Source organism: Pleurodeles waltl, chromosome 6, assembly GCF_031143425.1.
Source record: "Pleurodeles waltl isolate 20211129_DDA chromosome 6, aPleWal1.hap1.20221129, whole genome shotgun sequence".
Classification (NCBI taxonomy): domain Eukaryota; kingdom Metazoa; phylum Chordata; class Amphibia; order Caudata; family Salamandridae; genus Pleurodeles; species Pleurodeles waltl.
This window is the reverse complement of record NC_090445.1, coordinates 454,378,282-454,401,119: the sequence shown is the minus strand read 5'-3', so window position 1 is coordinate 454,401,119 and position 22,838 is coordinate 454,378,282. Positions and strand designations below refer to the sequence as shown.

At 42.9% G+C, this 22,838-nt stretch overlaps 1 protein-coding gene across 3 annotated transcripts in view; it reads right to left on the bottom strand.

The window, feature by feature from the left end:
• Positions 1–2,826: 2,826 nt before the first annotated feature.
• DYRK3 (dual specificity tyrosine phosphorylation regulated kinase 3) overlaps positions 2,827–22,838 on the bottom strand; it is a 53,420-nt gene continuing 33,408 nt past the window's right edge. For all 3 annotated transcript variants that reach the window (XM_069238590.1, XM_069238591.1, XM_069238589.1), the window contains exon 3: positions 2,827–13,243. In XM_069238590.1, the coding sequence (XP_069094691.1) occupies positions 11,663–13,243 (1,581 nt within the window). In that variant the 3' untranslated portion in view covers positions 2,827–11,662. The remainder of the gene's footprint in view (positions 13,244–22,838) is intronic.

Here is a 22,838-nt window from a genome sequence, read left to right as displayed (position 1 = left end):
AAAGGGAAGAACACAAAACTTGAAATGATTGCCTCCCACCCCACATCGCAAATTGGAGAACGCAGAGGGAAGTGTGACAGGAATGGGCAGATAGGCACCCAGAGATCCACGGATGTAAAAAAAAAAAATGACCTGAACTTTTCAAAAGAAGAACCGCCTGAACCATCAACAGGTGAACTGAACAGAGCACATCCAGGAAGAGACCCATTTGACAACCAGGACTGGCAAAAATGCCCTTGACACCAACAGAATCAAAAACATAATGGAAGAGGCCACGACCCAGAGACCGGCAAGAGGTACCTTGCAGATGACCCCCAACACCAACAAGCTCCTAATTCCAACCGAAAGGGCCTACCATTCCGGATGGAACAGGAGGCAGAAGGATGACAGTCTAAGGGGGAACGTGCAAAAAGTCCATAGTGTAGCCATGGGCCACAATGACCAGGACCCATTGATCTCTCTGAAAGTGCATGGCACACAGCCATTCCAGAAAGGCCCTGGAGAACAGGGCAGGGATCTGTAAACTAAAGAGCGCCTGACCCACATACATCAAGGCAGCTTCTCCACAGAGTCTGCCGTCCATCGAGCCAAAAGAGCACTCCTGGCAGCAGCCAGAGCCCCAGCGAACAACATATAAGTCCAAGGAAACTGCAGCAAACAACGTGCGTTGCTCCCAACAGATCAAAGCACTCCACACCCTCCCGAACAACCACAGCCAGCTTACTGAAGACCTGTACAAAGGAGCGCACCGAAGACACCTTTTAAAACGCCATCTGACAAAGCCAAAGGCCCAGCAGTACATGCCCCTAAAACCAGAGTCCACCTGAATATCGGTGGCAGAAGATAGACAGCACAGCACTCTCGATTAAAGGCTGCCAGACAGGGTAGCCAAAATAAAGTCCAGACCAAAAAAAAAATGCCCCGAATCAAAAATAAAAGGGGTATGTTAACTTTTCACGACCCTTATTTGCATTTCAGAAACGGTTGCAAAAGCCGTGTTACAAGTTGGAAAGAATTTTCAACTCGGACAAGGGGGTTTCTATATTGCAAAAGCCGTTTTGCAGCTATCTGGCATGCGCTTGCACTCCTGATACAAAGATCTGGAGACTCCAGTGTGTATTTGTTTGATGGCACAACTGCCATTTCGAGTGTAGGTGTCACACTGGATGCGTCTGAGGCTGTGAGCTGCAAGCTACCTGTGTTGCACCTCTATAATTAATTTTGTTAGTCTAGATTTTGGTATTCTTTGGCTGAAGCAAAAAGCTGGTCATTCTATTCATCAGAAGAGAAGTAATACAAGTGTTCTAGGTTAAAACAGAGGATGCACTCTTCAGAACAAAACTCATTTCTTCTGCGACAGTTCATTGTCACCATCTGTTCAGATGGCAGCATCTTTTTGGAAACTGACTGCAAAGGACGTTCTGTAGCATTGCCATTAGCATTATCAGCCATGCAAGTATATCTGAACAAAGCTGTGATGAAGAAGATAAAAACTGGACGACCTAGGCTTTCTATTTCAGACAAGGTAGTCCTGTCTCCTTCATGTGACCAGAACTGATCAGTAGGAGATATAGGGGACCAAAAAGGAGATACATAGGGCCTGGACTCCTTACAAGGGTAAATTTCCAGACGCGGTAGTTCCTCCTGCAAAATATTTTGATTTGGCTATGCGTGCCAAAGTGAGAGCCCTCCAGTGGATCCTGAGGTGATTTTTTTTTTACCTGGGTTCAAAGGCCCAATATAGTTAAGGAACAACACTGTTACAGTTCCCCTGAGAAAGATAAACTGTCTCCTTATAAAGATACACTGCACTTGCAAGCTATCTTCAGATGCCAAGTCCTTTGGTTGGAGGCCACTTTGTTTACAGTTCTGGGTAACTAGATAGTAGTATCCACCTTTAAAGGAAAAGAAAAAAATCGTCAAACAACTTTTTTGCTCTACGTTTTTTAACAGGGACTATTCCACTGGTTATTTCATCAATGGAAGTCAGTTTTAATCGTTCGGAAGCAGTGGCTTCCATTGACAGCACCTCAAACTGACAGTACATATTGTGCTCATCCACTAGTGAATGCTAAGTTAAGATAAAAAAAAAAAAAAAGGAACACGGATCTTTCAATTACACATTATATGGCCACAATTTACGGAGAAATGCAGACGTTACACGATGCAGCCATAACAGTATATGCATCAAAACTGTAGAGGAAGTGGCATGGTTAATACTAGAATAGAAGTAAAAGTGTATTACGCCGTCATAGGCACTAATGAAATATCAAGCAGCTTGGAATATTGAACAACAATCTGATAAAATGCGATTCTGACAGTAAATGACAAACTTCTAACCAGAGAAAAAAATGAGCGTTCATGACTAACTAGCAACTAGGAGAGAAGTACTTTAATCCTGCGGTCACGACTTGTAACAATGAATTTTTAATTTAAATTAAAAAAAAAAAAGGGATATCAGAAAGTTATTAGCAGTACCCTATCAATAATAATAATAATGTTTATTATGCAAATTTGTCTACAGTGTTTTTTTTTTGCAAATGGCTTGTACTAGGATGACAGTAGGGCCTCTCCAAGCTTAGCTCAATACTTTTGCTTTCACTTTGTAGCATTTCTTCTTGGCGACCTGGCCAGTCTATGACACATACCTACCATCACTGATTAACAAACACGCAGATGCACTGTACTGCTGTAAAACACCCCACTCATACGACTGGAAGGTATACGCCACTGAAGGGTGAAGTCATAATGCCGCTGGATTAAATTGCACGTTTTTCATAGGATTGTGGTACTTTTTTATTTTAAAAAAAATGGGCATTGCGTCACCGTGGTCATAATTGTACTTTAATTTGGACCCCATAATACAGTATCAGTTTTACAGATGATTATTGTTCTTTTCCTGGGCTACAATAGTACAAAATATTGCCAAAATGCGAACAGCTAAAATTCACTTAAAAAAGAAAAGTCAATTTCAGATAATAAAAACCACACATTACGAAGTGCCAGAAACATACAAATAGACAGCACACAGTCCCGTGCAATGTGATGGAAAACAAATAAGCGAGTTTACATTTCATCCCCCAAAAAAGGAAGGCTGCTTAGCAATTCACGAAGGGAATCCCTACTTTTACCATGGTGTTTTTAGGATGTAAACATATGCCTTTAATAAAATACTAAACTTAGTTTGGTGGAGAGGAGTTTCCCTGAAATGAAGATTTTTTTGCACTGCACAAAATACGTATTTGGACAAGCATGGTGTAAACAACTGCAAAATGTGGACCATTTTCAAAGAATTCATTTGAAAACTTATCAGTTGGAAACATAACATTCTGGTGCAACCATTTTGGCAAAAAAAAAAAAGAAAACAAACCCTCATATATTTTATGTACTCAATTTATGTACTCATCGGCACTTCAAAAATCATGTAACAAATCACCCCACGCTCACAAAGACGTGACTGTCTCAGTGATATACAAGATTATGCCTAAACATGAACATTAATTTGTTGAACTTTTATTTTTTTGTTGGCTAGTGATGCTGTTCGACTGTCATTTTTAGGAAGTGTCTACTAATCAGCTTCTTGCTGTCTGTAGGCAAAAGCCTCTTGTGAACCATACCAAAGGTAAGAAGGCTTAGAGACTGCCCACATCTTACAACTTGTTGGCTTTACTCTCATTCTTATTTGCTTGCTTCATTTTGGACGGCTTGCCTTCCTCTTCAGTTTGTACCTCCATTGGAGCATACCCTCTTAACCATCCTTCTGATTGGCTGACTTGGATCTTTCCATTGCTCAAAGGATCTCTCCCTAGTGTGTTGCTTCATTTCCACCACATTCCATACTTCCCTTCCCAAATGCTCCATGTCGCTCCCTTCTCCCCCACTTGCTCTCCCACATTTTCTGCTTCTTATTCCAGCCATCACACGCATTCTGGTATTGCTCCATTCGCCCCCACCTGGACCACGTCTTCCTCTGCCTTGGCTTCTTAATTTTTTTTTAAATTACTATTTACCTATTGCTCCCTACACCGTATCTCCATTGCTTCCATCCCACCCACTTCTTCATTGCTTACCACCCACCACTCAGGGTCATTTGATTTGGGGGGGGTGGGGGGGGGGGGGGGACGAGAGGGAGACTGACACTTTACATTTGCTGTTAGGCCGCTTTGCTTTTCTTCAGTTCCAATTTGCATCCTTTAACTTGGATCCATAAATATGTGCAAATGTAAAGAGGGGAAGTTAGAAGAAGTACACTGGTCATCAAAACACATGAATTCACCCTAAAAGTGTCCATTATGCAAAAATGTTCTCCTTTATGTTTTATATTCACAGTTCAGCAGTTTCAGATTATCCCAATAGCTTGACAGCGTGATAAGCAGTATGCACATCACATGGGCTGAGTAGTACAAGGGCCTAAATAGTCTGTGGTACTTCTTCCGTGATGCATATACATCCCACAGAATTCTACATGTCCGATACTGGAGTCCACCGTCAGGAAGTTAAACTGTCTTTTGATCTTGATTACTGGAAGTCGATAGTGGCCAAACTCAGTCAGGGAAATCCAGACCTGATTCGCAGCACTGGGGCTGCTGTTGGGTAAGAAAAGGATAGTCATGCACTGGGCTGTCCTCCACAGCACCTAGGAACCAGTCTTGGATCAAAGACATGTCCGACTGGGCAGTCAATGAAGCGCAACGCCTGAGAGAAGTGATAGGGATGAGGATGCAGAAGTGTATTTGGAAGCATGGGCAATAGTGATTAGTCACTAGACACTAGGCCTTCTGCAAGATGGGGGAACATATAGAATGGGGAGTAGAAGTTAGTGCCATTTGAGAGGACACAGGAGAGGCCTGTAAGTGCAAATACTCTTAGTGGAGGAGGGGCTGAGGAAGCTGGTCCCAGGATGGAGAGGTATGCATAAGAGTTATTGGTCCACAGGATGCCTTTGGTGGAAAAAATATGGTGGGCAGGTGAAAGATTTCCATTTACATATTGCGACAGACACTGGGCGGAATATTATAGGGCAGTAATGATGCACTGACGTCCATTTCTGGCGTTATTGTTGTGCATGTTATAAAATGACAAATAAAGAAGGTTAAAATGTTTCCCATTTTAATCTATCCATCTCTCAAAATGTTTAAGGACATTTGTTTTTAGTTTTTGTAAAGCAACAATTAATTATAGCACTCCATCTGGAAGGCCAACTGACAAAGTTAATGGAAAGCTCATGTACGATATAAAGATAGTGTGCATCTAAACATGGTTTTAAAGTAAAAGTGTTTTGGGTCTTAGCATAAAATCTTGTCCTAGGCATGCATAAACTAAACATGGTGTAACCCTGGAGCTATAGCCTAAAACGAAAACTCTTATCAAAACGTTTTCTTCAAATACTGAACTAGAAGTAGCAATTTTATAGTGTTTATATGATGACTATTTGGTTTCTTAAACAATGCCTTTTAAAATGAACACGTTTTTTTACGATATGGGCCATTGTCCTATGAAAATGCAGTCAGCGAAGGAGTAGGCAGCAGAATCTTTTATTAACTTTTCTAAACTCTAACAGATGAAGTAATCTTCTACTGTCCCAAAATGCCTGTCTTATTTACCTGAATACGCTGTTGCACCTGCATGGGGCTTGCTAAAGGAACTCCTCTTCTAACACCCCCAAGTCATCCCTCCAACCTCCCAGACTCCCTTGCTCAGTAACACTCAAACTCTCCGATTCAAGGGTCTGATTCTCTCCCAAAGTCAGCTCAAGTAAAGGACTTCTTGGATTACCGCCTACACTTAAAAGGCCAGAAACACTACTGCCCTAAAGGTAACGTGGGTTGTGGTTTGTAAACACTTTTACAGGTATTCATTACTCCATATGAGGAGCCTGTGAAAATTGACATTTTGGCGCACCCATGTTCACCTTTTGCACTTATGTGGGAAATACACTGGCAAATGCATTGAAACTGTTCCCGAATACTTACCAATGTAAAACTGTGCGTGTTCTAATTTACTCTGAATTTTCCCAATCATGCCCTGGCCAACTTTTCTAATATAATTTTCTATGTTAAAACATACGAGTTGCATATGCTTTGTATATGCAGCCGTTAAGGAGATACTACCCAAACTGAATAAATCAGTTTCCATGTCACGGGCCATGAATTGTTTTTTTTATTCACAAATGTGAAACACGCGTTCTGAGATTTGGGACAACTGGGGCTGACTTTCAGTAGGAACCCATGTTAAAATTCTCAGTCTAATGTTTTATTCTGGCTTCTCTCAAGATGCTAGTGTAGGGTCTAAATCAAGTATAACTTTTTACGATCTTCAATTTCTAAGGTGTTTTAATGAGCAAACACCCATAACATAATATCAGGCTAACACTATTAGGCTTTTACTTAAACTTTGGCGAGGAAGGCAATACTATCCCTCTGCGAAGGCGCCAACACCCACTAACTAATTTCAAGGCAGTGGAGCAGATGGTGATAGCACCAATCTGATTCAGTTTTCCTCACCCATCTTCTGCGGTCTCATTATTCGGTGGTAGCATGTACAACCGGATTTAGGTATGACCGGATGGGTAGTATGATGGCATTTAAGTGGGTCTGCCCGCAAAGGAGTCCTCCAAAAGGTACAACAAATAAATGCCTGGACAGCAGTGTTTAGAGTGTCACAGTGATGTACCCAACCAGAAGCAATTACTTCTGGTGGTCATGTAAGAGGAATCGCCAAAGCCGAGTGTAGGTATCGGGGGACTCGGTACCAAGATTACATTTGAACTGATGGTCTTCAAGTTCAGCTTAGAGAATCTACCTAAGCCTACCCTACAGGTTCATTGCTTAGCTTCCAATGTTATTAAGTCAATGCATAATTATGTTAGTATGAGAACGCAGTCTCGAGTGGCTCATGGTGTACAAAGAAATTAAATTCAAAGTGTAACCTATTGCTCACTGCGTTTACAATGAAAACTGGTCCTCCTTTCTTGGCTGAACAACTTCACCACTGATAGCCCACGTGTGCCTTGCACTTCAAAAAATTCTCAAATTCAGCACAGTACACCTGAAAGTAGAAAGTAGAACATGTTGAGTCCAAACTGCAATACTTTTAACTCCATCCTGGCATCTATAAGAACAAATGCCATAATCGTGAATTTAAAGAGGAATTAAAGACCTGTTTTCCTCACTGAAGATCTAGAGTATCAGCAGCAGGCACATTTCGCATAGCCTTTCACAAGACACTGTTCATTAGTGGCATGAGACCATGGAGTGACAGAGCAATACCCACATATAAGCATATGGTGGTCACTAATAGAGCGTTATAATAAAACGCACAACAAGTACTCCTCACACATACAAATGGCTGCTTTGCCAATGTGTAAGCAAGACTTGCACCTTAAAAGAGCTTTGCAAATTGGTCCCTTCTGGAAACACTCTTGATAGAAAGGGCACAGGCATCTATAATGGTCTGAAATTGAGGCACAGGCTCTTAGCTCTGCTGAAAGTCATTTTCAGGAACTGCGGCTCATAACAGAAAAACATGCAGATGTACAAGCATTCACAATGTGTGAAGAAGGTCATTGCTCAAGGTCCTTTTTTCCCTCTCAAGATTGACTCCAAGCATACGTCAACTGGCTGCCGACGGAAGATACCTCTGTATGACACAGTCTGGGCCAGCAGTTAATCGTTCTGTGGTGTTGGGAGTACAGTTCAGCGCAGGGTTCTAGAATTAGGTTTTTATATGGCCATGCTATCAATCAAACCAAGGCTGCAACATGCCAATGTATGCAGTATTTTAACCAAGTAAAATAATTCTAATAATTGGTACAGCACTGGCGAAGCCATTAGTTCTGGTATTGCAAGCCACCTTTTTGGCTTTGTCACTGTTCATTTTGTTTTGTATAGTTTGCGCAAAACGTTCTTGTTGAGGGAGTTCTCAAAACTTCATCAAGCTTTAAAAACAGCTAAAAACAGAAATGTTAGTCTCAAAAACCACACATTGTGAAAGTAGTCCATGGCACCTAAGGGAACTATTGTGTTTGGATGTGCTCCTTGTGAAAGGCCCCAAAAGTATATCATTTATGTAATTTGAAGTAAAAATCAAAAGGTCTTGGCTAACGCCAGACCTAAAATTGTGCATTTCTTATAGCAATTCTTTGCCTAGCAACCCGTGTTTCTTAAAATACCACGGCCAGAGTCTTGTTGAGACTTATCAACTGGCTGAGACTAGTCTGTCCACCACTAGAGGTATGCACAGATTTCTCTTCTACATCTTGTCTAGGGGTGATATTATTGGTGCACCTGCCCTGAACATCAAATATTAACATGTTGTTAGGACAAGGTTTCTTGAAGGTTGCCGGAGTCTTCTAGCCCATTCTGCCCACATTTTAACCATAATCTTATCCAGGGGAAAGAAAACTCCCTTATTTACAATTTTAAACCTGAATTTAGTGGTTTCTAAAGGCACATTATCGCTGGAATCGCAATCTTTCAGTTGTCTACCTGTTCACGTTCATATCTGTTTAGCCACAAGCTCTGCTAGGGAGTGGCCCCTGGTGGTGGTGTTGTAACCGATGAACCTCCCAGTCTGTGCTTTGTCTAAGTAGCCACATTCCTAGGCTTCCCTGAAAAACTGGAGAAGGGACATACAATGCCCTCAATTTTGGAATTCCAGTCCTTGCAAATTTGGGTAACTTTTATATTCCTACAACTTGCCAGAGATGGTAAGACAAGTAGTCGGTACATACGTGGGGGATGCATTTGCATTTGAACCTGCCAGATGGGAAGTTTCAACACACGAACACCAGCCTGTTGAAATTTCGGTTCTTCCAGTGTCTCAGTATGATCCCTGCATTGATTAAACTTTTCTTTGGCCCAGGTTCGTTCAGGGGTCTATTGTCTGTTTCTTTTTCCACATAAGACTTATGAAGACCTTATCACCTGTTTATCTTTTCCAGCTTACCTAAGTGTGAGGAGAACAAAATTACCTATTTCTTGTAACCATCCATGATCCTACTCGTTTACCATGAACTGAAAGAAAAGCCAACATAAGTCATAAAGAGGATTCCTTCCTATCCAATTATTGCTTATAGGGAAGGTTCTCGCGCATTCATTTGGTTAGGTGTCTTAACCTTCTTGTATTCGTGGCACTGTGGCGGTAGGATTATTGATCACAGAGGGTTGAATCGAAAATTTGGAATAGGGTTACAAAGGCAAAGAGCTCCTTAAAAAATGAATCAAGTCCAATAAAAAAGGGCAAGGATGTCTGAGGGTAGCTGCATAAGCTGAAAGCATTTCATGTTCACCTTCAATGTAGATGCCCAAAGTTGGCTAAACACAAAGTACAGCTGCGTTCTGGGACAGATGGATCCAGCCACAGTTCTCATTTCTGTCTCTCTGAAACCATCCTACATGATCTTTGATGCTGGGAGCGTCAAAGTGATATAGAGATTTACAGATAACCAATTTGACATTTCTCTTGAGGCACTCTCAATGTAAGTGGCAACATTCATACATCTAATAAACTTGTTTTAGATGCCAACAATCAGGTCACCAATATTTTTTTCAGCTTTGCTTCCTTTCTCTCCCTTATTTCTTAGTTTTCGTTAAAGAAGACTAGACTGTGAGTTCACCCCTGCAACATCAAGATAGGCCATGCTTAAACCAGTCTATACTTATATATCTATGAGGGGGTAATGTAGTTCATTCATTACTTCAAAATAGGTGGTGAGCGCCTATTTCGAGCAAAGAAAAATACTAGAAAATGTTGATTCCAGGGCAAAGCACTAACAAAAAAAAACTGACTGATAAACATAAACTCAAGAAACTGATATGTGAAAAAGAACATTCCTACCCATTAACAGTAACTTACATTCTACTGAAAGTTAAAAAATAACACTAAGCTGCATAGACTACGGAGTTCTATGTTAGGGATAGCTCAATGATGTTCCCATACCATCTATGGGAATAAACAATTTCCAATTCTAGCTTAGCCCACAACATTCCATCTGAAATGTTAAAAATCACTAGCTAAATTATTTGCATGTGCCATTTGACATTCATGTTTAAACTGGTCTACCCGCCCAAGTACGAAATTTGTGTGTGATCTGTACCAAATGCCCTGTATCCAGTCTTCATTTCTGCCGTCAGCTACGGATGTTTTCATGAAACTATAAAAATGGCATGAATATCAGTCGGTATATTTCAAAAGGGAGACATACTTATATGCACAGATAAACTGCGTCCTATTTAGATGATAAAATTAGCTCATCATATCCAAAGAGAACGGCCACTGGATGCCACGTTACAAACCAATAACACAGATGATGCTCTCATGAAAGTTGCCAAAGTGATAATAAAGTGGAAATTGCACAGGACAGAGAAAAGGTAAATATAACTACAGTTCTGCTACTGACAGCGCAGAACATTCTCTTGGGGAGTTAAGACTTACGATTTTGGTTGACGACCCCACCCCCCCTCAACACAAATGCCAAAAAATGTTAGTAGTAGAATTTAACATTTAATCCTGAGGGGGAGAGGCCCTCTTGGAACCAAGTAAAGTAAGTGACATTTCTCAGCAGCTTACCTTACAATGAAATTTTGACTGTGTGGAGGCACAGTCTGAACTCACAGAGTACATTTAGTGTTGTTAAAAGGTATACAATAGAAGCATTGAAAAACGGAAGACAGACACAGCTGGGGCAGTTTGTTTGGCCCCACCCCACAGCTGGGGCAGCTATCTTCCAATACAACACAGTGCTGAAACTGCTGAAAGAGTTAATGCAGTTCAGACTCAAACCCCTTCTGTTTATAGACTGCCTACTAAAGGAGACAATTGTGGTATTTTTTGTGTGCCCTATCCAATCCATATTCATCAGCAAGCTCAAGGGTAAGAATAGTGTAATCCCATCCAGAACAAAATGAAATCACTTAATCAAACATTGACTCAATGAAGGCGATATAAATAACCTAGGGCCATATGTACGAACACTTTTTCCCATAGACACAGAATGGGTAAAAACCTTTGCTACATCTGGCCCTTAATCCCCACCTTCTTTCAGTTAACAATCAACACTAGCCATAAACACATTTAGATTGGATTCTATGTTGGACACCACCGGTGAACTAATATTGTACAGAAACGTTCATTTGGCAATAACATCCAAAACAAAAGCCAGAAATGGTAGTTAGGGGAGTTCATGTAGAAAAAAGCATAAATAAATAAATATTATATTTGTAATATAACCTTCCCAGACATCCCACAAAGCAAAAAATCTTTCAAGTACACAAATATCTCGACCTGCCATGAATGACACCCAGGTTGGCGGAAGTTCAGGTTTTACTGGCAACTCAACATGCTTCAGGAAGCTTGTAACGGTGCTTTTTATCAACAATTGTTATGCCTGGCCTCAAATGCTGGTGATTTTGTCTCTCCCCTCCCCTAGTGCTATAAATTGCTGACCTCGCTGAACGGATCTGAAGGCGACTGTGTGTACCAGATTGCACATGAAAGATCTGGTCAAATAGCCCTTTGTTTAAAAGTTTACATTTCAAGTTAATGTACAAAGTTTTTTTTTTTTTAAATATGTAAAATTCAATAAAACTATTGCAATTTGTCAATGTAAAAGGGCCTGCTGCATAAACCTAAATACAACATAAATGTATTTTTGGCTAGTACATTAGCTAACCAGTTTGGGTAGAACTGTCCGCAACGGAATGCTGCCATTGGATTCGTTCATCAGATTAGCTCGTAATTTGTTGGCTACACCCACTACAGGAGGTAGTTTTGAGTTTATCCCTGGAAAAGAGCCAGTGTGGTTAGAAATCCGTTTCACAGAAGTTTTATCAGAACTCGGGGGCTTGGGAACACGCTTACTGATCCAAGGATGTCTCAGTGCTTGACTCGGTGTCATTCGGGCAGAAGGATCCCAGTTAAGACACTCCTTTAGAAAATCAATGAACAGCGAGTCATCACAACCTTTCAGGGCTGTCACCCAGTCTTTGTTGCCAGGTGAACCCCGCATTTTTCCACGGCGGGACCGGCTCCCGTTGAGTGCCACTGTACCATTGGGGAGCGTGGTAACAGTGCAGTATCTGGGATAGCCTTTCGAGTTGATGAAGTTTTTGGCCCGCTTGGACTGCTCCAGGAGCTTAGGGGGTGGAGCCCCAAGGAGTTCCATCATGCATGCCAGCTGATCCCCCTCATCCTCACCAGGGAAAAGGGGGTAGCCAGTGAGAAGCTCAACTAAGATGCAGCCAAAACTCCACATATCGATAGGCATACCATACCTGCTCCCCAGTATCACCTCTGGGGCTCTGTAAAAGCGTGACTGAATGTATGTGTAGACTCTTTGGTGTTCAAAGCAACTGGACCCAAAGTCGATGACCTTGATTCCGCTGCGGCCCTGCTGCTTCAACAGGATGTTCTCCGGCTTGAGATCACAGTGAATAATTTTGTTTTTGTATAGAGCCTCCAAGCATTGCAGGATGGAGTGCGCAAACTTGCGCACTAGCTGTAGGCTGAAGCCCTGGAACTTGTTGCGCTTGATGAGCTCATACAGGTTCATGCTCAGCAGCTCAAAGGTCATGCAAATGTGATTACGGAAGGTAAAGCTTTCGAGCATATGAATGACGTTCATGCTACCAGTTTTATCTTGTTTCTTCAGATGTTCTAGGATTCGGATTTCCTCTGCCGCCTGTCGGTGGAAGCGCTTCTCATTGCGCACCAGTTTCAAGGCCAGGTGCTGATGTAACTTATGATCGAAGACCTTAGCCACTTGTCCAAAGCTACCCTTGCCAATGACCTTCAGTACTTCATAGCGGTAGTACAGATGATCGTGGGGCACCAGAATATAGCCACCCTGGTCATCATCGTAGCCCCCATTGTTTGGCCCACCCACAACACCTTGACGTTTTTTCGCATTTGGACCCACAAAGTAGATTTCAGAAAATCCCCCAATTTCCTGCAGTTCAAAGGCAGACAGTTGGTGCTTATATTGTTTTACAGATTGCTCAGCAGTCAAGTAGGAAATTTTGGCAGACTTGGTGGAGCTATCACTAGACTTCGTGGTGCTAGAGCTGTCCACACTTTTTTCTTTTGAAAGCAGCGGCAGGGATTTCTCTGATCCAGGGCCCCCTGCTGATGGCAGAGATCCATTTCCCCTTCGGTTGCTGGTATCCTCGAATAACTGCTGAACTTTCACGTGCCCTTGGCTACCATTCGACTGTGGGTCCTTCATGGTGTATTTGTTACTGCTTACCTGTGCAGACATAAAGAAAGAAGCAATTAATAAACATTTTCAGAGAATAACAAGAGGATATACAGCAAAACACAAAGCATTTTTAAATCAAAGCACGTTTGGCTTTTGAAAACAGATTAACCATAGCATTCGTTCCATCATGAAGAGAAACCACATTTCAAGTCACTTCGAAAATGTTACTCAGCACATTACCCAAATTATGTTAAACAGGGCAGATACTAGACAAGTCACACACTAGCAGAGAGGAAGGGGGGGAGCGAGAGAGAGAGAGACACAACACGGTTAAAAACTGAGTTATGGCATGTATTGTGTGTTTTCATAACCATTAACTGTTGACATTTCAGTGGACTTGCGTGTCTGAGCCAGAAAAAACTCCAATATTAACTATGGTTTTTCAGTGAATGTAATATGTTTTTTATGATGTACTTAAGTTCCACCCAAGGTTGTGTGCAGCAGGGTTTGGGCGCAACGCCCTGAGCCCAACACCCCCTGCATACAGTCTTCGGCTATGCACTGCAGGGTTGGACAGAGAGCTTGGTCCTGTACTTCCGAGTAAAGATAGACACTAATTTTCATGTTTGGCTTGCTTGTTCTTCATTTTTATATACTGTCTGAAACTCGAGACTTAGGCAATGGTGTTTGAATCCAGCACCTGAAATAACCGCAGGCTAGCTTGAAAGTTGCACTGCTATTGTTGTATCCCCTTTCTGGAGTGGTTTTATTTTTCCATTCATATGGGTAACCCTGATCACTGCTGTGGTACTGGTCACATTTGGGTACAGGTGTGTGTAAATATACACACACCCACCGACTCACCCAAGTGGCGGCTGCCACTGGTTAGTTATAGGCAGGATTGTGTTTCTGTATTAAATGCCGTTTTTGGCATCTAATAACTTTGATGCCATTTGACGAATCTTCACAAAACTTTCCAAGAAAGTGCTCTTTTTTTGCTTTGTTTGTGCATGGAATATTTTGTGGTAATCCGTCAAACAGTGTGCCGTGAGAAGGGGACGGGGGTCCCAAAACGTATTTTCCTCATTTGTATTCCATAGGAACATTTGACACAGCTACAGCATAGCCGCCTGAGCGGGTTTAAACTACATTTGGCAGAAAGCTAGATTTTGGTCCAAAGTGTTTTTAGTGATTTGGTCATAAACTCAGTGATTTTTGAGTAATTAAGCCACAAAACTTTGTATATTTCATCCCACATCAGATCCGCGGAGCCGACAGTTCTCATGCTGAGAACTGACTGGCTACATCAACAAGGATGTGACACCACCCATCTTAAGATACTGGAACCAGTCCAGAGCCCTAAAAAAGTCTGGTTTTTGTAGGGATCCTGCTTTTGGCCAAAAAGTTTTTTTTTCATTTTGCCACCAATTTACGGATGATCACCGACCCACTAGCACCACAGGCCCGTGAGATGGGGTTTCTGGGGACTCTTCAGGCTCAGGGAGTGGGTGGCCAAATGCCTTCTCACCTTTAATAAATAGATAAAGCCCACTGGATGGGGAAAATAATACTGCCAGAAAATGTGAAGTATATACCGCAACGACCTCTGGCGTATACTGAGTCTATGGTATACCACAGCAGATAGTTTTCCTCATCAAGAGTTTTTATGATAAGCTTACCTGCCAGGGGGGAGATAGCAAGTATAGCTTTGAAGTCCAGACAGATGTGAGACAGGGATGCATGAGGTCAGTGTTGCTCTTCAACCTAGTCATTGACTGTGTGATGCAACTCACATCAGAAGACCAAGCCAGAGAGAGGCATCAGATAGACATAGTTTTCTACAATGGAGGACCTTGACTATGCAGATGACCAAGCTTTGATCTCATATACACACAGCACCATACGTTGGAAAAGACATCTTGCCTCAATTTCTATTCACAGCAAGTAGGCCTGAGCATCAGCACGAAGAAATCATACATCATGCCAGTCAATATCACAAACCCTTTGCCAGTCAAGGTGGTTTTAAACAACGTAGCCATAACTGAAGATTTCACCCTACCTAGGTAGTACAATCAGACAGGATGGAGGGGGTAAACAGTGACATCAAGGGCAGAGTAAACAAGGCCAGGAATATCTTCAAAATGCTGAACAAGGTGTGGAGGTCATCTCAGTACAGCACCAACACCAAGCTGCATTCTGTACACAGTCTTGTGCTGACCAGGATGCTGGTGGGTAACTAAAAGCAACATCAACATTCTCTCTGCCTTCCACAAGACGTTTGGGCATTTTTGGGCCTCAAATCTTCTTCAACCAGGAACTGCTCACCAGATGGAAGCAAGAGAGCATGGACATGGTCATTATGAGAAAAAGATGGAGATGGACAGGAAACACAATCAGAAAAGAACAAGACTCCATCACAAGAACAGCTCTCTAATGGACTCCAGAAAGCAAACGGAAGAAAGCCGGGCCATAGAAAAAATGGAGGCAAACTGAACCACAGCTGGGGCATGGTACAGAAACTTCCCCAAGACAGACTGAAGTCGAGGTCCTTTGTTGTAGCCCTGCGCGCAAGTCAGCATAACAGACAGTAAGTAGTAAGAAAATGTAACACATATTCTGCATTTCTTGCCACATAATTTAGATAATCTTGCTGCATAAATTGGTCCTCCATGCCTTATAATCCTAGTAGTCCTTACAAAGTTCACAAAAAAAAAATCTAACATCCAAGAAAGAAGTGACCCAAACATATGAACTCTAAAGAACAAAAAATATTTCCACTACAAAATTTCAGGTTTCACAGCAATTGTAATAGCAGACATTCAAACAAATTCATGATGATTACCATGGTATTTAAAGTGAAGTAGTTGCTGTGATTTTGGTTGACCAACACTGAACAAACAACCTTGTAGTACCTAAAGTAATAATACTACCTGAAGTACAAGGTTGTTTGCTCGGTGTTGGTCAACCAAGAACACAGCGACTGCTTCACTTTGAATACCATGGTAATCATCATGAATTTGTTTGCACGTCTGCTATTACAATTGCTGTGAAACGTAAGGTGAGGACAAAAAGTATGAAATGAGCCAGCTTGAGAGGCTTGACCTCTTTTGTAGTCACTCAATGGGCATGTGTCTGCGTAGGTTTGGACCTCACTTCTGGTATAAATTTGTCAGACAACATGACAGCTGTCCAGGCAATTAACTCAAAGTTTACACACTGCCCACTAATTACTGGCCTTCTTAGAGAACTGTTTGCTTTACAGGTAACAGAGTTTTGTGAATGTCATGTTGAAGGGGTTTAAAAACAGCACAGCTGCTTGTGTCATCTCTTGTTTTTAAAGGGAAAAACTCCAGGGAGCTTACCCCTAGGTGAATGAGGGCATGTTGCTATTCTGGACACTGGTTGCATACAAGATAGCTCCGGGGTTAAGGGCAATAAGGGAGCTTTCTCCTACTACTCAAACAAGGACAAAATACTGGATTTGCCACATTTTCATAACAGTAAGCGACTCGCTGACTACAGGAGAGGAGCACACAATTAACAGGATGGTGCAAGGTTTGAGTTTTGGGTCCCGGACTATGGGAAAAGCCATGCCTGGATAAACAAGCATTTACGATGCAACGGGTCTCGCATTTCGTTGAGTTAGAGCTGTTAGCGTTGTAAACTCCTAACAGGACTTTTCTTGCCACATTAACTGAAGAAAAAAAAAACTGCGCAATTGAGCTGTGTAAAACCCAGTGCGAACGAACTGCGAAATAAAGAGAAAAAGTAATCCAGAAACCATCCGGAAAACACAGAGACTCGTATGTTTTCAGTGGTTGGTCTGTGTGCTCGAGGAGGGCTAAACACCAGAAAAGGCATGACGTATGCATGCCTTTCACTAATGAAAGCAAGTGGACTTTCAAAGGCAATCCCACAAACCAATGAAAATGGCTGACGTAACATGGGTGTGGATAGAAGCCCAAAGAGAGATTACAGCATGATTGGAGCGCCTTGCCCTCGACCCTAAAAAGGCAACTGGAAGAAGTGGCCCATTTTAGGTCAATAAAAGAGGAAGCAGATCCCACAGGTAGTTGCCCTATAAGGGAACCAGGCTAGACAGGAGAAGTCAGTGCCAGGTGAATGGGCCCCTGTTGAAGCTGAGACCCTAAAAGCGCTCACTGAGGCACTATAAGGGGATTGAGAGTCCCCATTTCAAGGCCTTCTGTTCTCAATCATATTCTCCATGATGCTATTTGGCACCATTAGGTCTTCCAATGTTATGGCAATGCCAAAAGACATTAATAAGCCTAGGGCACTGAAACTGTACTCGCACTCGGACATGATTGGGCAGAACTGACAGTAAGGTAATCTAAAACTCATCACATGAGAAATGGGAAGTCTGTGCAGTCAAGTCAATTTTGAGATCACAGAATCCCAGATAAGCCTGCCAAAGCTTTTGCAATCCTACACAACACACAGGCCGCAGCTGCCTGGGTACTTGCTGGTCCACCATTTATGGAAATATAGTGTCCCAATCTAGCTCAGATAAGTATTGGCTCCCGATTCCACTAATGGAGATTTAGCAAATAGACTCAACTCATTTATTGTTGGCAGTACAAGCTATCATTTAGTGGAATAGCTATTACCAAGATAACACAGTGACTTTGGGGGAACAGGATGTCTGGGCAGAAGGGGACGATTCCACTGGACAGTTTCAGGTCTGCTTCTAGTGTGATGCACACTACATATCTGAGTACTTCAGAAATGCCTTGGAACAAGTAAGCGACTCCGGTGCTTACTTTTTAGGGTCATGGCAAAGCACTCTGCCCCTGTTGTTATCTCTCTAGAGCTTGTAGCCACATCCATGTCAGACCCATCACCTTGGTTGGTTCATGGGCTTACCATATACAATTCGCTTTATTTCATTAGTGAAAGGCATGCATATGTCATGCCTTTTCCAGTGTTCAGGCCTCCTCGAGCGCACTGGTCAACTATTGAAAACATGTCAGGCTCTGTGTTTTCAGCATGGTTTCTGGACTACTTTGTTATATGGATATTTGCACTTTTGCGGGTTACATGGATAACTACACTTTTGCCCATACGTTTCACTGCAAGCCAACTTCTGTTTCTTTTCGTGTGTTTGCTTTGCGCTCATGGCGGACGTCGGCTCGCTTATATGAAACTGTTTTACTTTTCAGTTTATGTGGCACGAAATGTCCGGTTAGGAGTTTACAAAGCTAATAGCTTTAACACGAGTAAGCGCGAAACCTATTGCATTGCAAATGCTTGTTTTTATTGCTAAGAAGTTCCTCTCATGGGTGGGGAGAACGGAAAACCTGGCAGCTCCATGTATCTTTACTGTGGTTTCTGTGGCTGTCCACTGAGATGACTTCTGCGGGTCCAGAAGACAACCAATAGGGGGTTTCTTACCACAATAAACCAGAATCATGTAACTTTTAGATTACGGATTGGAATAGAATCTCGGCTGCTTCGGCACTTTGCCCTCCCGCGAAAGCTCTATCTCAAAGCTGTCAAGGCTCACGAGCACTATAATGTTATATCCAAGTGAATGCACTCTTATTATTGTCACTACTGTCGGCTGCGACTCACTTCACAGCGTGCACGTGCAGCCAGCACGGTTCGCCTTCTCTGCAGTTTTATGGGCGTCTGCATAATTGCAACCCTGGTTTATAAGGCCCAATTTGAAGTACATATTTTGATCTTTGGAGAAACCGTCGCGCTAGCACTTTCAAAGGGACCTTTCTCGATGCACTAAAACCATACGATGGGTGCGAAGTAGGCGACAGAGTAGCCTTTCAGAAATACTAGTGAACTATATATTAAAGCTTGAGCGCGAAGGGAGTGGGCAGGTCATTAACCAGCCATCGGCACTGCTCCCCTGGGTCTGTCAGGTGTGGTCCAGGGGCAGAACCATTCAGCAGTGCTTGGACATAGGGCGCCTCACTAGTGCTGCGAATACAGTGAGGCGAGACATGGGATTTCATAGGTAACAGGAAGTCAGGCGTACATAGGGGAAACCCACACATGGCCAGCAAATAAATGTCATCTTGTCTGCCCATTCCTTGGCTATCTGGAAATGGTTTGTTCCCACAGTATTATTCTTCAGAAAGCCATTAAAATCCGTTTCATACTTAAATGGCACAAAATGGTGTCCACGAAATCCTAATTTAAAAATAAAAGACATAAACAAGTATTTGGGGCTTGATCAGAGAGTTACAAGTGTACACCTGTCCATGTACATAGACAGAATGTGACTGGCATGTGCCACGAGTGTGAAAGAAAGGGCCTGGGAAACAGGACCTAGTTGTAGCAAAGGAATCCTGGTGCCGCTACGTGAGATTCGCGCAATTAACGCTGAGTTCTTACAATCTGCAAAAGTACGCGGCACTACAAAAGAAAAACTGGAATAAGCTTTGCCTTCCTCTAATTAGGAGGCAGGGCACTGTATCAAGTCAACATTGTCTTCTTAACACCACAAGAGACAAATACCTTCTTAAAAGGACTTACACGATTCGCTTTAGTTTATTAGGACATGTTGCAGACCACTAATAGACTGTAATTAAAAGTTCCATTACTTACAGAAATTAATGACACCAGCCCTGCTCATGGCCTACAAAGAGGCAGTAAATGACTGAGCACTTCGAAGGATTGACTGCTCAACGTTGTTGAGATGATGGTTCAGGACATATCAGCAGTTGTACAGTCAGTTTCCTTTTGTCCAAGTTTCCTGACATTGTTGCTTTGCCATCCTCTAGCCAGTCCTCAAACAACAGGTAGGGTGCTTCTCAGGTCATATGTTTGCAGGACAGAGATGGGGGATACCCTCCACTAATTTCCACATACTATGGTCTTAATGAGGTACCCCACTGTTCCCCCCCCCCCCCCCTCTGCAAATGCCCTAACTGATGGCAACCTATTGGGGTTCCCCAGCTGCACCTATGGGAGCTGCCCACTGGTCTTCCTGTGTAAAGTTATGCCCAGAGGCTTGGACAGATTGGGATGGGGAGGGGCTAATTCATATCTATTATTTTTGTATGTTGTGATGTCTGCGTAGAGTAACATTTTTTCAGTAACATTCATGATCACATGAATGCTTCACGAAACCATCCTAGTACTTATCATTAGATTCACAAACTGTTATTGCACAAGAATGATGTGTAAGATGGAGGAGGGTGGATGCTGCACATGGGCATCCCCAATCCAACAATTCTTCCTCTGCAGTTCTTTTTTTAAGGGATTCTCCAGAGGGCCTACACAATGTTTGCAGCACACGCAGCATCTTGGATGGTGTACTTGGTCATCTACAATTAGGGAGTGACCACTACACTTTACTCTTGGAGGGGACTTTCTCAGACTTCTCTCCTGTAACTGAGACTTCATGGGACCTTTGCTGCATGGAAACATCGGAGGTAATCCAAGAAGAACAAAGAGACTGACACAAAGCACTGAAGCCATCTCTACCCCTCAAAAGAAATCAGAAGGCTCAGCAAGACACCTACCTTCAGCAAGTGCAGAGGAACCGAGTGGTGACTGACTTGTGAGCACAATCTCTTATAGCATCATCTTATGCTGACTTTGCTTTTGTCATTGTTTTGAATTTGATGTTATAATGGTGGTTCAGTGTCTATATGGCTGGCTTGCTCGGCAGGCAGCCGGATAAAGTGACCTGTGAGAAGTCCTTATTTCCTGTGGGCTTAAAATTGTTTCTGTGGGACAGTGGTCTGCCCCAGTCATCAAAGCTGGTCCACCTCTGAGTGAAGATAAGGCATCTAGGGAGCGAAAAATGCACATTCTAGGTGACTACCTACACTGACCCTAAAACCAAGCAGAATGCTTGCCTCACGGGCCTTAATTAAAAAAACAAGTGCCACTTTCTTTTACAGATTACCATGTGCACTAGATTACCGTGTGAGCGGTCTACTCAACATTGCCTTTGGCTTGTTTTGTTTTTTTAATACTTTTTGTGCATGAACACTAAGGTTCAAACTGTAAACAATACAGACGTGTAACAAAGCAGCTTCATTTTGACAGCACGTACACTGCAGCCAGCTAGTAATTGCAAATTTTACCTGTAAACAATGCTTAATTATACCACTGGGTTTCCATAACTTAACTGTTCTGGCATTTTGCTTTATTTTGTACTTTCAGGACTGTGCTGATGTTCTCAGTCATTTAGTGATAACTGATCGTATGCAGAGCGAGCAACCCTCCTTTTGCTACTATATAATACATTACCATTTCATTGGTTATTCTGAATACTATCATCTGGAGTCTTATGTCTCCTGAAAATGTATTAATATATTATTGAGTTAATAAAGAATGTGCACACTCAAACTCTGGCTAGAGATTCATATGTTTACTGCAGACGTGACAACTGTGTTGTGATTTTCCCTATTCAGACTGCGTATCCACCTCTGCACAGCGAGTCAAGGAGGCTTAGTAATGCCACCTCTTTGTCACCAATGAGTACCAGGAGGCTAGTATCTTCCTCCAACCTCAGAAGGCATCAGCAATCCATGGATCATGTGCACCTACACTGAAGCCAACCCCAGAATGGATCCAAATGTGTATTCTCACTCCCCTCTAGTCCTGCTATTGTTTATCCCCCTCCTGCATTTTAGGTCAAATTCATGAAGAATCTGCATTCTCGATTCCCCGGTGCCCCATCCAGTCCATAACAGCAGGGATGGGAAATCCTGCGTACATGAGTATCCATAAGAGATCGGCAGTCTTGGTTCCTTAGATATACCTAAGGTCAGCAGGGAAAGAAGCCAGCAAGCGTGGGTTCCCAGTGAGAGCAGAACTCCTGCTGTCCCCAGGACTCGCCGTTAAATAGGGCACTGAGCTGCGCGGCTAAAGCAGCGGCTCTACTCCCAGTATCGGTTTCCTATTCTGGCCTCCGATTTCATGAGACAAAGCAGGAAGGGGGAGCCAGAATATCCACAGGAACCTGAAATAGCAGCTTGGCTCGAACACAAGTAGTCGGGGATTAAAAGTATGCAGTCACAAAAAGCCAGGGTCAGGCACACTATGCAGCTGTCCGCAGTGGATGCACAAGTGTGTGTTGGCACAGTGAACCGATCGGTCAACACGTGAGGCGACCCAGCCCTTCTCCTGCCACCGGCTGCCGGGAATGACCCTCCCTGTGAGGACACGGAGCACGCCTCAGTTCAATTTCTCCTTCCCAGCAGCGCCCTCGTTTCCTGGTACAGAAGGGGAGATTTAGTCTAAGAGTCTGGGCTTCAACAGGCGACAACCCAGCACATATCAGTAATAATGGAGAGGAGGGAGCGTTATATAACAGGGGATGCAGACTGACCTTTGCAAAGACAACAAATGCGTGTACATGGGAGAAAATGCTGCACATATGTAGGATTCTTACAATGTACACTCTGCTAGAGCGCACTTCCGGTAGCAATGAAGCCTCGTGGCTGGCCATTAACACGGGTTGACGTTGCTCGCCTCACATTTGAAATGCAGAAGTTTTGGGCGCACGGGCTGGGCGTGGCAATGGTGGCTTTGGTTGTCCCAAGAAGGATTTTATTAATAAGGAGAGATGGTCTGACCTTTAAAGAATAAAGAGGGTCAAGGGGCATGACGTAGAGTCAGGTGCAGGGCAGCGTGCTCCCTTTCTGGACAA